Source organism: Heterodontus francisci, chromosome 10 (genome assembly GCF_036365525.1).
Source record: "Heterodontus francisci isolate sHetFra1 chromosome 10, sHetFra1.hap1, whole genome shotgun sequence".
Classification (NCBI taxonomy): domain Eukaryota; kingdom Metazoa; phylum Chordata; class Chondrichthyes; order Heterodontiformes; family Heterodontidae; genus Heterodontus; species Heterodontus francisci.
In genome coordinates this window covers 30,357,012-30,373,012 of record NC_090380.1, presented here as the reverse complement: position 1 = coordinate 30,373,012, position 16,001 = coordinate 30,357,012, and the positions used below count along the sequence as shown (strand labels likewise).

Genomic DNA, 16,001 nt, shown 5'->3' with positions numbered 1-16,001 from the left:
GCATTTATAATGGGTGTCTGATCCATTACTGCAGGACCCAGGATGTTGTCATGTAAACTACCTTGTAATGTCAATAGGATTTGCATGCCTCACACACGGGTACTGCTTCAATCTCTCCAATCATGGATCGAGGTAACGCGACAAGAAGTGAAATGTGATTTGAATTATAAGCTACTTTGTTCCATATTGATTAAACACACAGAATAATGAGATTGTATTGAGTGGCTCACATGAATCAGTCCAACTTCTGTCCACATGCTTTTAAAAAAAAAAATTTGATAAAGTAATTGACATGACTTTTCCAATTTTAGACAAAAATTTTTTTTATATATCGACAGAATTCGCACCACATGCATTTGCTATGCCATTGTCGCAAGTGATTGTGAATGATCGAGCCCATAAACAAAAGCAGGATGCTCTGAAAGAAGAGCAGAAAGACAATTTGGACCTGGTGGCATCAATCTTGCCATTTGGAACAAGAAGACAGAACAAAGAACTCTCAAGCAGCAATTCATCTCTCAGCTCAACCTCAGAAACTCTAAATGAACCAACATCACCAAATACGCCTGAAGCGGTCCCACGTGTGAGAAGACGGGTAATATATTAAGCTTAGTAACCACCCTGTCAAAATTTGTCCTATATATACTTCTAAAAATCTTCCACTCTTGTGTCCCATATATATTTATATGTTAATGCTTTTCTGACATTGATTCAACAAAGATTAAAACTTGTTGCACACAGTAGGTTATTATATAATTATACACTTTACTAAACTGTGTGCAGACATAGAGTGCAGCAACAGGGAATGAGAGGATGCCCATGATCTGAAAATTTCCATGTGTGCTTTCTCGTTCAGATTATGGATAGATTCTGGATATATATCTTCACAGTACTCAAATGCATATTATCTTTTGAGATGATGTTATACAATGTTTGAATGTCAGCACATAGTACAAATGGAAGCCGACTGACAAACGCTGCACTGGTGCCACATAATTTTTTTTTTGCTAATTTGCAGCTGAAATATTGGGCTCAATTCGATAAGCCCACGGCCAAAATCGGCGGCAGACGAAAACAATGGCAGCCCACCCGTGTGGGCTGCACGCCAAACAGCCGCCGTGATTCCAAGCACGGCACCTCATTTAAATAGCTGGGGTGAGCTGCCCACCCCCCCCACCCCCCCCCCCACCCCCACTCACATGGAGAGGGCGGGCTATCCTTTCCCGGCAATGGCGCCAGCTGCCTGTGCGCTGATGCCATTTTTAAGGAGTTGTTAGCCCTACCAGCAAATTTAAATATTTAAAGAAAGATGAAATAGAATTGAATAAATACATCTCCTTTGCCCCTCTCCCACTACCCCCCCACCATAACAAATTAATTATTTGCCCTTTCCCCCCCAAAAACACTTACCTTTACCATCTGATCTCCCCCCATCCCCCTCCCGAACTGCACAAACTTTAAACTATAACCCTTCCCACCATCACCTAAGCCTATGATGCTAATTTGACCCCACCTCCTGCACTGAGAAACTTGCCTCCTCCCCCCTTCCCCTTGAGTGTTGCTGCTCATTTCCCCGTCAGGGATCCAAAGGCGCGGCAGTGCTGGCCGCCAGGGTGAAGATTGCGGCAGGACATTAGGAGATAACGAGAGAGTAATTAATTCAGGTATTTTCATTTATTTACATATTTAAATTGCAGTCCCATCGCTGAGTGGCAGGGGGGCCACTACGAGGCCTCACGCCGCTGACAATATCTGGCTGGGCCCTGCCAGTGTTGAGATCCGTGGTTGGCCTCATCCAGGGCCATCTTCAGGAGCCCCCACCCACCATAGATACTGACGTCGAAGGCTCTATAGAATCCAACCCATTATCTCAGTGAATGTGTGGCCAATCTATGGAACAGGCTCCCTAGGGACAGGGTGAAACAAGATATTAATTCATTTAAATATAATTAAGATAGGTTGGAGTACTGAGGTTATGAAAGGTGCTGAATAAATACAAGCTCTTTATTTTACTGAAGAGGGCTTCTCTTCTCTTTGGCCTCCTTATCTCGAGAGACAATGGGTAAGCGCCTGAAGGTGGCCCTGAAGAGGGCTAATTTGTACTTTATAGCTCATAACAACTTGAGCATTAGCTTTGCAGCAGGATATACAAGATCTCTCTCTCATTTTATTTTTCATTTTATTCCTAGTGTTGATCAAGTCAGTTTGAGTAATTTTGGAGGTTGTGATTAGGAACAGGAGTAGGCCATTCAGCCCATCGAGCCTGCTCTGCCATTCAGTATGATTATGTCTGATCATCCACTTCAATGCCTTTTTCCCACACTATCCCCATATCTCTTTATGGCATTGATATTTAGAAATCTGTCAGTCTCTGCTTTAAACATACTCAATGACTGAGCTACCACAGTCCTCTGGGGTAAAGAATTCCAAAGATTCACAACCCTCAGAGTAAAAAAAAAAATTCTCCTTATCTCTGTCCTAAGTGGCTTCCCCTTTGTTTTGAAATTGTGTCCCCTGGTTCTAGACTTCCCAACCAGGAGAAACATCTTACCTGCATCTACCCTGTCTATTCCTTTTAGTATTTGTAGGTTTCAATGCGATCACCTCTCATTCTTTGAAACTCAAGAGAATACAGGTCCAGTTCCCCAATCCCTGTCCATAGGACAGTTCCACCATCCCGTGAACAAGTCTGGTGAGCCTTTGTTCACTCCCTCTATGGCAATAATATCCTTCCTAAGGTAAGGGGACCAAAACGGCACACAGCAGTCCAAGTGCGGTCTAACCAAGGTTCTATACAATTGAAGCAAGACTTCACCACTCCTGCACTCAAATCCTCTTGCGATAAAGGCTAACATGCTATTAGTCTTCCTAATTGCTTGCTGCACCTGTATGCTAGCTTTCAGTGACTTATTGATGAGGACACCCAGGTCCCTTTGTACATCTACACTTTTTAATTTCTTACCATTTAAGCAATACTCTACCAAAGTGGATAACCTCACATTTTTCCACATTATATTCCTTCTGCCATGTTCTTGCCCAATCACTAAGTCTGTCCAAATCCCCTTGAAGCTGTTTTGCATCTTCCTAACAACACACATTCTCACCTAGTTTTGTGTCATCTGCGAACTTGGAAATATTACATTTGGTCCCCACATCCAAATCATTGATTTATATTGTGAGCATCAGGGGCCAAAATACTGATCCTAGTGGTACCCCACTAGTCACAGCCTGCCAACGCAAGAATGACCCGTCTATTCCTATTCTCTGTTTTCTGCCTGTATATTACCTCCTATCCCATGTGCTTTAATTGTGCTAACCAACCTCCTGTGCGGGACTTTAGCAAAAGCCTTCTGAAAATCAAAGTATATTATGTCCACCGACTCCCAGGTTTGTCAAACATGATTTCCCATTCATAAATCCATGGTGACTATGCCCAATCAGATCATTATTATCCAAGTGCCCATTTATCACACCCTTTAGAATAAATTCTAGCATTTGCCCTACTTCTGATGTAAGGTCTGTAGTTCCCTGTTTTCTCTCTCCCTCCCTTCTTAAATAGTGGGGTGACATTTGCTACCTTCCAATTGGCAGGAACCGCTCCAGAATCTATAGAATTTTGGAAGATGATCACCAATGCATCCACTATCTCCATAGCTACCTCTTTCAACACTCTGGGATGTAGAATATCAGGTCCTGGGGACTTATCAGCCTTCAGCCCCATTAATTTCTCCAATACAACCTTCTTACTAATACTAATTTCCTTCAATTCCTCATTCTCCGTTATCCCTTGGATCTCTAATTCTAGGAGATGTCTTGGATCTTCCTCAGTGAAGACAACACAAAGTAATAATTTAGCTTCTCTGCCATTTCTCTATTCCCCATTATAAATTCTCCTGACTCTGCCTGTAATGGACCCACATTTGTCTTAGCCAAATGTTTCCTTTTTACATACCTATAGAAGCTTTTACAGTCCATTTTTTTATGTTTTTGCTATTTTACATTCATATTCTATTTGCTTTGCCAGTTTCTTGGTCCTCCTTTGCTGTATTCTAAAATCCTCCCAATCCTCAGGTTTACTACTATTTCTGGCAACATTATAGCCCTTTTCTTTTAATCTTATACAATCCTTTGTTAGCCACGGTTGACTGCCTTTTCTTTTGGGGTTTTTTGAGAAACATGTTCTCAGTTGTCAGTTGTCTTTGCTTGCTGGATGGATCAGCAGGGCCTGGAAGGCAGGATTTTGATTTTGAGGATTGGTTTCTAAGTTAATGGGCAATCAAGTGCAATTAGTTTGATTTATTGATGCAGCTCAATGAAGGCACTTCCAGAACATGACTGTGTTCAGGAGAGCGTGTAGTGCTGAACATAGTTTACTGTCACACTACACTATGTGCAAGCTACAGAAGTGGAGAAAAGGGGTGCAGTGATTTGATTAGCAATTTTTTATAAAAAGCCAGAAAATCAGCAGTGTCAGTTGACTCAGCGATAGACAGCCATGCTATCAAGGAACTGACATTATTTCTTCCCTGAGCTTGACTTCAGAGTGCCCTGTAATTTTTTTTAAAAGAAGCAAATTGCTACTTGGTGAACCACATGTTTATGAAGTGTCATCAGCTGCTTCAGCTCAGGCTCAGGATTTCCAAGCTTGAGGGGCAGCTGGAGTCACTGCGGAGCATCAGGAAGCAGGAGAGTTTCCTGGATCATACTTTCCAAGAGGTGGTCACTCCACAGGCAATAAGAGTTCAGGATAGTAGGTGGGTGACCATACGGAAGAGTAGAAAAAGGCAGGAGTTGCAGGAGGCTGTGTGCCACCCTCAAACTGGTACTCAGCATTGGAAACTGCTGGGAGTGACAGTACCCTGAAGGAGTGCAGTCCAGACCATGGCACCAATGGGAAAGGGACTGTACAGGAGGGAGCAGCAAACTGTAGAAATGCAGTTGTTATAGGAGATTCCATAGTCAGGGGGAATTTCTGTAACTGTCATTGTGAATCCGGCATGGTCTGTTGCCTCCCTGGTTTCAGGGTAAAGGCCATCATGGAGAGGGTGCAGAATATTCTGCAGGGGGAAGAGAATGAACCAGAAGTTGTGGTACACGTTGGTACCAATGACATAGAGAGGGCAGGCATTGAGCGCCTACAGTCAGATTTTCAGGAGCTAGTGAGGAAATCGAAGAGTAGGACCTTGACGATAGTAATCTCTGGATTGCTCCCTGTGCTACATGCTAGCAAAATGGGAATAACGAATAGGAATTGTCACTAGTTTTCCTGTCGATGGGGTTGACCTGCTCCTAGGTAATGATCTGGCGGGGATGAAGGTGGTAGCTTCCCCAGTAGTGAAAGAGAGACCGCAGGAGGTCAGAGAGACAGGGCAGTGGCAGGAGACAGTCCCTTTCAGTTTCCTGAATGTTTAATGAATCAGGCCATGATCAAACCAGCTCCAGCTCCCCCAGAGGAGACTGCATTGGCACTGCAGGTAGATGACCATGAGGTCGGTCTGTCTGTCTGAGACTTTCTTTGGAAAGTTAGAAGACGCAAGGATTGAGTTAAATGGATCTTCCCTAGCTTAGGTTCAGCAAGCTGACCCAGTATTGCGTGAGTTAGCACTGGCTGCCCAGTCTAAAATTGAAGCAGAGGGAGTCCCTGATTGCTGCTATTTAAAGAATGAGGTACTGATGAGGAAATGGAGTTCTCCTCACAGACCTGAGAGCAAGGAGTGGACAGTGGTTCACCAGTTAGTGGTGCCCCAGAGGTACCAGAGAGAAATAGTAGGAGTGACCCATGAGAATGCAATGGCTGTACATGTCAGTATACGAAAAGTCAAAGTCCACATAAGACAGCAGTTTGACTGGCCAAAACTCCAGAAAGATGTGGTGGAGTACCGTAGGAGTTGCCACATGTGTCCGGTTGAGGAGAAACCCCAATGTACAGTGAAACCTGCACCCCTAAGTCCTGTAGATGTATTTGGAGGACCCTCCAGCAGAGGGCTGGTGAACTGTAAGGGATCCCTGCTGAGAACAAAAGGGGACAGACAGGCACAAGGCTGGCAACAGGTTAGAAAGGAACAGGGGAAAAGGGACCAAGAGGGCAAATTAAAGGAAGTCTGGGAGAAATCCTAAATGGAAGTGACTACTGTCCAGTCAACCCCAACCCTGAAATATTTGAAAAGTTGGACCCTGCATCCTCCTACGTAAATGCAGACAGTAGAAGCACCCCACCAGAATGGCTAACAGCATTTACAGGAACCTACAGAGACAAAGAGAGTCCTCAAGAGGGCAGAGAAACCGTGAAAATGATGCCTCACCTAGTCAAAGTGCCACAGGGGAGTGCAGCAGAATCTGGACAAATACCTGCAAGCAGGAGTGTCCTCTGGGACAAATGGGAGATTAGCAAATAATCCTCCCCCACAGTCAGGAAAAAGGGAACCAACCATCCCCTAAGGTGAAAAGCCCTTGCATTACTCACCAAAGCACAGAAAGAGAGTTCAGAGTGGAACCGCCCACTGCTGCCGCCCCTGAGCCGAACTCCAACCTAGGGCTAATTAAATCTAACCTTCCCCCTGCAGATCTCAACTAGAACAAAGAGACCCTAGGCAGTCATGGAAATGTGCGAACTGAAAAAAAAAGTCCCCAATAATCACATGTTTATTGGGATGCCAAAAAGGGCAGTTTAAAGTAGCAGTGTTACCAAGAAAAGACAGGCTGTAACAACTGTTAGGATTTCTGAATGAATGAGAATGAATGAGAGAGATGCATGTGTGTTTTCCTATAATTATTTTCACTCTAGTCCCTTTTAATAAAATGCTCTTGTAAAAAAATCATTCCGCTGGGTGAAGACCCCCACCTGCCAAGAATGAGACATATTAATATCGTCATGTGAACGTTAATTTTACACGGTTGCTGGAGTAAAGAAATGACTTGTTTAAAGAGATCACCAGACATTTGGCTGGAGGACATTTGCATACTAAGAGATGGTGCTTGGAGAGACAAAAGAATTGCTCACTGATTCAATTACAGAGATTGGCCTGGGCAATGGTTCCATATCTTGTCGGTAAGAGACAGCCCTACACTCCCCTCACTGAGAGCTTTGAATTCCACAAAGGCAGGACTGGTTAAACCAGCTGGTCACATGACTGACCGGCTGATCCAGGCTTTTGAATGAGATACAGGACAGTTTGAATTCTGTAATTATAATCCTGATATTACCTCAAACTTTCCCCTTTATTCCTTTCTACTTTTTTTGTCTCTATCTGCGTGTGTGTTTATGCTAGCGTGGTCGTGTCGCATATTCGTAGTCGTTAACCAGATTACGTTTAAGGTTAATAAACTTCCACCTTTCTTGTTTAAATCTAAGGAAACCTGCATGATTTCTTTGCCTTACAATTGGAGCAGTGAACAAGGATTCACCAAGGGGGAGCTAAAAACACGGTGTTTCTAAAATTAAGCCCTGTTACGGTTAAACCAGGCAAAGGCTGAGAGGGAACCCCTGGACCCCTTCTCACCTGATGGTAACAGTATCATAATGTTTAGAGTAGGAATGCAGAAAAGCAAGGAATGATATAACATAGAAGGACTGGATTAGAAGAGGGCTAATTTCAATGCAATGAGAAAGGATCTAGCCAGGATAAAATGAAAGCAAAGACTGACAGGAAAAACTGTAATGGAACAGTGGGTTATCTTTAAGGAAGAGATGCTTCAGGTACAGGCTAGGTACATTCCAACAAGGGCAAAAGGTAGGGGAACCAAAAACAGGGCTCCTTGGATGACGATGGAGATAGAGATTTCGATGAAACAAAAGAGGTTGTATGCTGCATGTCAGGGGAATTCAAGTGAGAACCAAGTCAAATACAATAGATTGAGAGGGGAGGTGGAGAGGAAAATAAGACTGGCAAAGAGAAAAATATGTGAATAGAATGGCAGTCAACATAAAAGGGAACCCAAAAATCATCATCTGGCATGTAAATAGTAAGTGAGTAGTAAGAGGTGGAGTGGGGCCTATTAGGGACAAAGATGATAAATGCTTGAGGCGCAGGTCAAGGCTAGAATACTTAATGGGTACTTTGTATCGGTGCTTACTAAGGAAGAGGAGTCTGACAAAATATCAGTAGAAGTGGAGAGAGTAGAGGCAATGGATAGGGTAAAAATTGAGAGGGATGAGGTCATGGAAAGGTTGGCTATGTTTAGAGTAGATGGGTCACCTGGTCCAGATGGCTTGTATCCCAGGTTGCTAAAGCAAGTGAGGATGGAGATAGCAGAAGGGCTTACCATAATCTTCCAATCTTCCCTCGATATTGAGGAGATGCCAGAGGATTGGAGAGTGGCAAATGTGAAACTCTTCTTCAAGAAATGGTGTAAGGACAGTCCTAGCAACTACAGCCAGTTAGTTTAATATCAGTGGTGGGTAAGGTTTTAGAAACAATAATCAGGGAAAAAATCAACAATTAGAGAGGTTTGAGCTAGCTAAGGATAGCCAGCACAGATTTGTGAAAGGCAGATCATGCTTGACTAATCTAATTGAATTTTTTGATGAAGTAACAGAGCAGGTTGATGAAGGGAATGCAATGGATGTTATCTATATGGATTTTACACAGTGTTTGATAAAGTACCACATAAAAGGCTCGTTAACAAAATTGAGGCTACTGGAATAGGAAGATCAGTGTCCATTAGGATAAAAAATTAGTTTAAGGACAGAAAACAGCGAGTCGTGTTAAATGCTTGTTATTCAGAGTGGAGGATGGTAGACAGTGGTGTTCTCCAAGGGTCAGTTCTAGGGTCACTGCTTTTTTTGCTACATATAAATGACTTGGATCTTGGAATACAGAGTAGAATTTCAAAATTTGCCTATGACACCAAACTTGGAGGAGTGGAAAACAGTGAAGATGAAACGAACTGCTTGCAACAGGACATAGATAGGCTAGCAGAATGGGCAGATAAGTGGCAGATGGAATTTAATATAGAGAAGTGTGAGGTGATGCATTTTGGCAGAAGGGTCGGGTGAGGCAATATGGACTGAATGGCACAGTTCTAAAGAGTGTGTAGGAACAGAGGGACCTGAGGGTGTATGTGCATCAATCTTTGAAGGTGGCAGGACAAATTGAGAGAGTGGTTAGCAAAGCACATGGGATCTTGGGCTTCATATATAGAGGCATTGGGTACAAAAGCAGGGAAGTAATGCTGAACCTTTACAGAGCTCTGGTTAGGCCCCAACTAAAGTATTGTGTTCAGGGATGGGGAATTTTAGTTACAAGGTTAGGTTGGAAAAGCTGGGGTTCTTCTCCCTGGAGCAAAGGAGATTGAGGGGAGATTTGATAGAGGTGTACAAGATAATGACTGACTTAGTTACATAAGTTAGATAAGGTAAAACTGTTCCCATTAACTGATGCTACAAGGACGAGAGGACACAGATTGAAGGTTTTGGGCTAGAGATGCAGGGGAATTGTGAGGAAGAACTTTTTAACGCAGTGAATGATAATGACCTGGAACTCACTGCCCAGGAGGGTGGTGGAAGCAAAAACAATCAATGATTTCAAAAGGAAATTGGATGGACACTTGAAGGAAAGAAATTTGCAAGGCTATGGGGATCGAGCAGGGGAATGGGACTGACTGAATTGCTCTGCAGAGAGCGGCATGGACTCTATGGGCCGAATGGCTTCCTTCTCTGCCACAAATGACTCTACTTGCAACAGAAATGAAATATGCTCTCTTACCACTGCTCTGAATGATAGATGTTAGCACTAACGGCAGCTTGGTCCAGTGATTTCACTGGCAGCTGCCCCTGTCGCAGAGCTGTCAGAGTTTTAAAAAATAATCACATGTAGCTTCTGTTTAAATGCAGATTTTTTTTTTTAAGTACTCGTTCTTAGACTTGCAGTGATGCCCACATCCTAACATTATTGCCCAGATATCCTGTAAAAACAGTGGTGGACACCTGCTTAAACCACTGATTTGTTCCAACCATGTGCTGGCAATTAAGAGTCAATCACATTGGTGTGGGGCTGGGGTCATATATAGGTCAGACTGGATAAGGATGGCAAGATTCCTTCCCTTCACATTAGTGAACCAGTTGCAATTTTCTGACTATCAGTAATGGTTACTTTTACTGATGCCAACTTTTATTTCCAAGTTTTTCTAATTTCCCAAACTTCCACGATGGGATTTGATCTCATGTTCTCTTGATTATTAGCCCAGGCTTCTAGATCACTAGTCCAGTAACAGAACCAGCACACCCACCGCACCCTATGCCAGATGCATTGCCAACTGCTTGCCAACAGAATTAGTGAGGGTCAGCAAAGCAGCTTTTTGTGCTCCCCTCTGGAGCATTTATTTACCTGAATCTCCTAAATCTGTGGGCTCACAGGGAGGCAAATTGGAAAGGGTAAATCGGCTTTTCCAGCATCTACTCATCTTTCTGACGAGCAAAGGAGTGAAAGACAATGGAAAAAAATAGTTGCTGATAGCTTGAGTATTGCTGAAAATAGAGACATGTTGTCAAAGTTTTTCATCTTGCACTCATCAGGATAATACGCAAGAATAACCAATGTAAGGGAAAACAACAACTTTACACTGTATGAGAAGAGAGTGCTGATTGGTTGGCAGATGAACTCTGGTAGAGGCATTGCCATGGAGAATGCTCCAGTTTACAGTGACTGACAGTTAACTGCCAAGCTTGGTTTGAAATTTAAACCCAGTAGCTTGACTCTGATTGATCAAGGCATTGCTCTGAAGAATGAACCAGTGAATGGCTGTCACTTATTTTGTTTAGCTTAAACATGGAAATGCCTCTACCAATCAGAGTTCACTTGCCAACCAATCGGCAGTCCCTTCTCATACAGTATAAAGCTGTTGTTTTCCCTTACATTGGTATTCTTGTGGACTGTCCTGATGAGTGCAAGACGGAAAACTTTGACATGTCTCTTTTTCAGCAATACTCAAGTTCTGTACTACCCAACAACTATTCCTGATAGCTTCGGCTCTGCCCTTGAGAGTAAAAATTCTTGTTGGTAATCAAAAATGCAGTTAATGGGAATACAAATACTTGAAATTCCCCATATAGTCCCTGCCACTTATATCACCCATTCATAGTCAACTGTCTATACCCAGACAATTTCTTGTGACTTATCATCGCCATAGAAATTAATTATATAGGCCATGGTTGCTTTCTATGAAGCGTGCTGGTTATTTGAGGCAACTCTTCATTGCCAATTGGTGACTTTTGTCCAACACTGAACCAGAGCAGAGAAACTAGGAATTATAATACCAGATTAGAGCAAAACCAAGAGCTGAAATTAAAAGATGTCTGAAAAACTCTTCACCCTGATGGGTGGATTCAAACTGCTCTGAACCCTTCATTGATCCACTCTTTTAGATTAGAGATACAGCACTGAAACAGGCCCTTCGGCCCACCGAGTCTGTGCCGAACATCAACCACCCATTTATTCTAATCCTACACTAATCCCATATTCCTATCACATCCCCACCTGTCCCTATATTTCCCTACCACCTACCTATACTAGTGACAATTTATAATGGCCAATTTACCTACCAACCTGCAAGTCTTTTGGCTTGTGGGAGGAAACCGGAGCACCCGGAGAAAACCCACGCAGACACAGGGAGAACTTGCAAACTCCACACAGGCAGTACCCGGAATCGAACCCGGGTCCCTGGAGCTGTGAGGCTGCGGTGCTAACCACTGCGCCACTGTGCCGCCCTTAGCACCAGACAGAAAAGAAAGAAATACTTGCATTTATAATGCACCTTTCACGTCCTCAGGATATCCCAAAGCACTTTACAACAATGCAGTACTTTTGAAGTGTAGTCACTGTTGTAATGTAGGGAATACGGAAGCTAAATTGCACACAGAAATCGCCTACAGACAGAAATGTGATAAACACTAGACAATCACCAGTTTTGGATATAAATTGATTCATCAGGCTAGATTCTGACTAACAGGAGGAACATATTACTGTCCCTTTAATTCGATTTACTTTAGCTTTGTAAGCTTTTTAACAAACTTCCAAACCTCTGGATGCTGTCTGGGGCTGACATTGGCTTTCCCTTCCAAAGCTTATAGCAGGCAAATCAACTTCGCTCAACAGAGCCGCTTAAATCGATGTAAGCTGTAGCGGAAAAGGTTAGGGCTGTGAGTAGTTGAGTGATATGTAAGTTGATTTTAACCTGTCTGTGTAAATCCAAACAATTTGATAAACACAATGTTGAAGTTGAGAAACTGTGCTAAATTTTACACATCGACACCAAAATAGAAATGAATAGTTGAATGCTTTCTGTCTGCTGGTCGGGTGAAATTGGCAGTTTTCGGATACTTGTGTAACTGCATGTAACAGTCAAGTGAGACCCCTGCAAGGGTTATGTAGAATTCTGTAACATCCTTACTGAGCAATGTAGAAAGCAAATAAAGACCTAGAAATTCAAACAAGCTCATTTTTGGGCGCGCAGTGGAGGGCTGGATGGGGGCAGGCTGTGGGTAGAGGGTGGGTGGCGGGGGAAGGACAAGGAGTGGGTACATGGCACTATCTATGTGTCAGAATGGCAAGGCCTGACACGCTGACTGCCTCAGGGTAAATCAGTCTTGCAATGAGGGTCCTCAGAAAGGTGTTGGGCACCTTAGTTGCAAATTCAGAGGATCTTGCACCTGTTTTCTGGCCTTTACCAACATGACAGGTGGTGAACCTGTGACTCGTGATGAGCATGCACTTCTTCCCATCACATTTGAGGCTTAGAAGGCAGTTTAGTGCCTGGAGAGAAGGCTCTGCTTGACCTAATTTCTGGCCCACAGCATCCAGTAAACTCCCCGGGGAAAGGGAATGGAAATGGGGGCCGAGACTCCAATCTACGGTTGAACAAGCCCACGTCTGAATCCTTTCACATACATAGACGCATATAGTTAGATATCCCTGCACAAATGTCTCCTTAAAGTGATATCATGGAGTTTGATCTCCAATGTATTTCTTGAAGGCAGGGCTTGACCCTAACCATTCTTCCACAAGACAGGAAGCTTGTAAACTAATAACCGCATGCATACCCTGAGCACACAATCTTTTTTTTTTAACTACATTTCAACAATTTCCAGACCTTACTACATAAACGAAAAGTCTTAGCTGAGGTCAAAGGTCACTTGGGTTTGAAATATTACTCTGTCATTATAGGCCATTTCACTCCTTGACCCAGCTTCTTTATTGTCTGTATTTTCTGCAGGGTGGAATGTCTGTGGATTCCATCACCGACCTGGATGATGATCAGTCTCGATTATTGGAAGCTTTGCAGCTTTCACTCCCTACGGAAGTGCTGAACAAGAAAGAAAAGCAAAGAGACAAAAAGCTAAGCCTAAATCCTATTTATCGCCAGGTGCCTAGATTAGTGGACAGCTGCTGCCAGCATCTAGAAAAGAATGGTAAATATTGCTCTAGTACACTTTCCTAAAGTTCTAGGTCACTTCATGGGGGTACAAGATATGTAGAATTTCTGTGTAATTGGAGGTAAACTTAATTTGCAAGACAATTAAAAATCCTTTTTATTGAAAATTCATTGGGAAACTACAAGAAGAAATTGATAATTAAATGCCATAGGTAAGGTTATTCCGGACCATTACTTTCAGGTGTGCAAAATGGCACAGGTTGAAACTGGTCAAGAGGAAGTTTAGGGCGTATGTCACATTTTGGTAGGGTAGTGAAAAAAACCCTCAAAACTCAATGAAGAGTCGGATGTTGATCTTGTGAGCCATTGCACAATGATTGTCAGGAGGCACTTTCTCAGACAAAAGGTAGTGGAAATCTGGAACTCTCGCCAAAAGGCTGTATAGATGCTGGGTCAGTTGAAATTTTCAAGACTGAGATTGATAGATTTCTGGTGGGTAAGAGAACCAAGAGATAGGGATTGAAGGTGGGTAAGTGGAGTTGAAGTGCAGATCCACCGTCATGGAATGGCAGAACAGGCTCAAGGAACTGAATGGATTACTACTGTTCCTAAATTCCAAGCACGAGAGTGCAAGGGACAAGATTGAAGTCTGAGCATGTGCCTTCAGCCACAAGAGCTGAGTGATTGGTCCCACTCAGCCCACACCAAAGATCCCAATATCCTAGATGCCAATGTCCAGTCATTTCAGTTCATTTCACATTAAGAAGTGACTGAGTGCACTTGGACAAAGGCAATAAAATTTTGACTGCATTCTGGCTGTAGTGCTTGACATTCAACGGCATTACCATCACTGAATCCCCACCATCAACATTCGGGGGGGGCAGGGGGTGGTTACCATTGATCAGAAACTTTACTGGACCACCCATATAAATACCGTGGCTACGAGAGCAGGTCAGAATTCTACGGCGAGTAACTCACCTCCTGACTCACGAAAGCCATTCCACCATCTTGAAGGCACAAGTCAGGAGTGTCATGGAATACTCTCCACTTGCCTGGATGAGCGCAGCTCCAACAACACTCAAGCTCGACACCATCCAGGACAAAGCAGCCCACCCACTTCCTTAAACAGTCACTGCCTCCACCACCGGCACACAGTGGCAACAATGTGTACCATCAACAACGTGCCCTGCAGCAAATAACCAAGCCTCCTTCAACAGCACCTTCCAAACCTGTGACCTCTACCAGCTAGAAGGACTAGGGCAGCAGATGCATGGGAACACCACCAGCAGCAAGTTCCCCTCCAAGCCACACATCAACCTTATGTGGAACTATATCGCTGTTCTTTCACTGTCACTGGGTCAAAATCCTGGAACTCGCTTCCTAACAGCAGTGTTGGTGTACCTACACCAGATGGACTGCAGCGGTTCAAGAATGTGGCTCACCATCATCTTCTCGAGGGCAATTAGGAATGGGCAATAAATGCCGGCCTAGCCAGTGACATCCACATCCCATGAACGAATTTTTAAAAAAACGTTAATGTGAATTTGAGGAAAATTAGCTAGTGACTGGAGTCTTATTTAACATATAGGAAGGTAGGCCAATCACACTGCCCCGGACATCACTGCAGGCGTGCCTCAGAAAAATGGCTTGAGCCCAACCATCTTCAGCTGCTTTATCGATGACCTTCTTTCCATCATAAGATCAGGAGTTGGGTTGTTTAGAGTTCATGATGTCCAAAACCCTTCTGTCGGCCAAAATACGTTCTTGTGCTGACACATTGCTAGTAACAGTTGTGTCACTTAAGTGCCAGGTAATGACATCTTCAACAAGGGAAAGCCCAACATCTTCCACTGACTTTCAACAGCACTACTATTACTGAGTCCCCAGCGATCAACAATCTTCGGGTGTGGAGGGTTACCATTGACAGATGCTTAACTGGTCCATATCAAAGCCATTGCTACAAGAGCAGGGCAAATGTTGGATACTCTGACAAGTGTCTCACCACCTGACTTATCAAATCCTTTTCACCTTTATAAGTTTCAAGACAGGAGTCTGAAGGAATTGTCTTCACTCACCTAGATGGATACAGCCACAGCAACTCTCAAACTTGATACCATTAAGGGGAGAGGAATTTGCTTGATTGCAACTGAACTACTGTACTCAATTTTAGCTACTGTATCTATTCTCTACAGGATTCACTACAGCAAACCAGCAAAATTACTTTAAAAGTGCCTCCCTTGCCTGTGACTAACATCAGCGTGAATGCCAAAAGTATCAATGTTCTGGGAAGGCCAGAACTTGCAAGTTCCCCTCTAAGTCCCATACCATCCTGACTTAGACATTCATTGCTGTTCCTTCATTGTTTTTGGGTCAATATCTGGAAATTTCCTACCCAACTCATCATGGGAGTATCATCACCCCAAGAACTGCAGCAGTTGTAGAAACAGGCCCTTTTCTGACAACTAGGGATGGACAACAAATCATGTCTTGCCTGCATCACCCACATCCTAAAACCAATTTTTTTTAAACTTCACAAATTCCTGAACTTTGGGGTCTTTCCAAGGCCAAAGACAAAATCAAGCTTAAAAGTTCTTCCAACCTAATATCTTGAAAAGATATTGATCTATTTCAAA

The 16,001-nt window shown here is 43.3% G+C and overlaps 1 protein-coding gene across 5 annotated transcripts in view; it reads left to right on the top strand.

The window, feature by feature from the left end:
* LOC137374374 (rho GTPase-activating protein 6) overlaps positions 1 to 16,001 on the top strand; it is a 642,504-nt gene that overhangs the window by 545,686 nt on the left and 80,817 nt on the right. For all 5 annotated transcript variants that reach the window (XM_068040369.1, XM_068040368.1, XM_068040371.1 and 2 more), the window contains 2 exons: positions 339 to 595; positions 13,210 to 13,405. In XM_068040369.1, the coding sequence (XP_067896470.1) occupies positions 339 to 595; positions 13,210 to 13,405 (453 nt within the window). The remainder of the gene's footprint in view (positions 1 to 338; positions 596 to 13,209; positions 13,406 to 16,001) is intronic.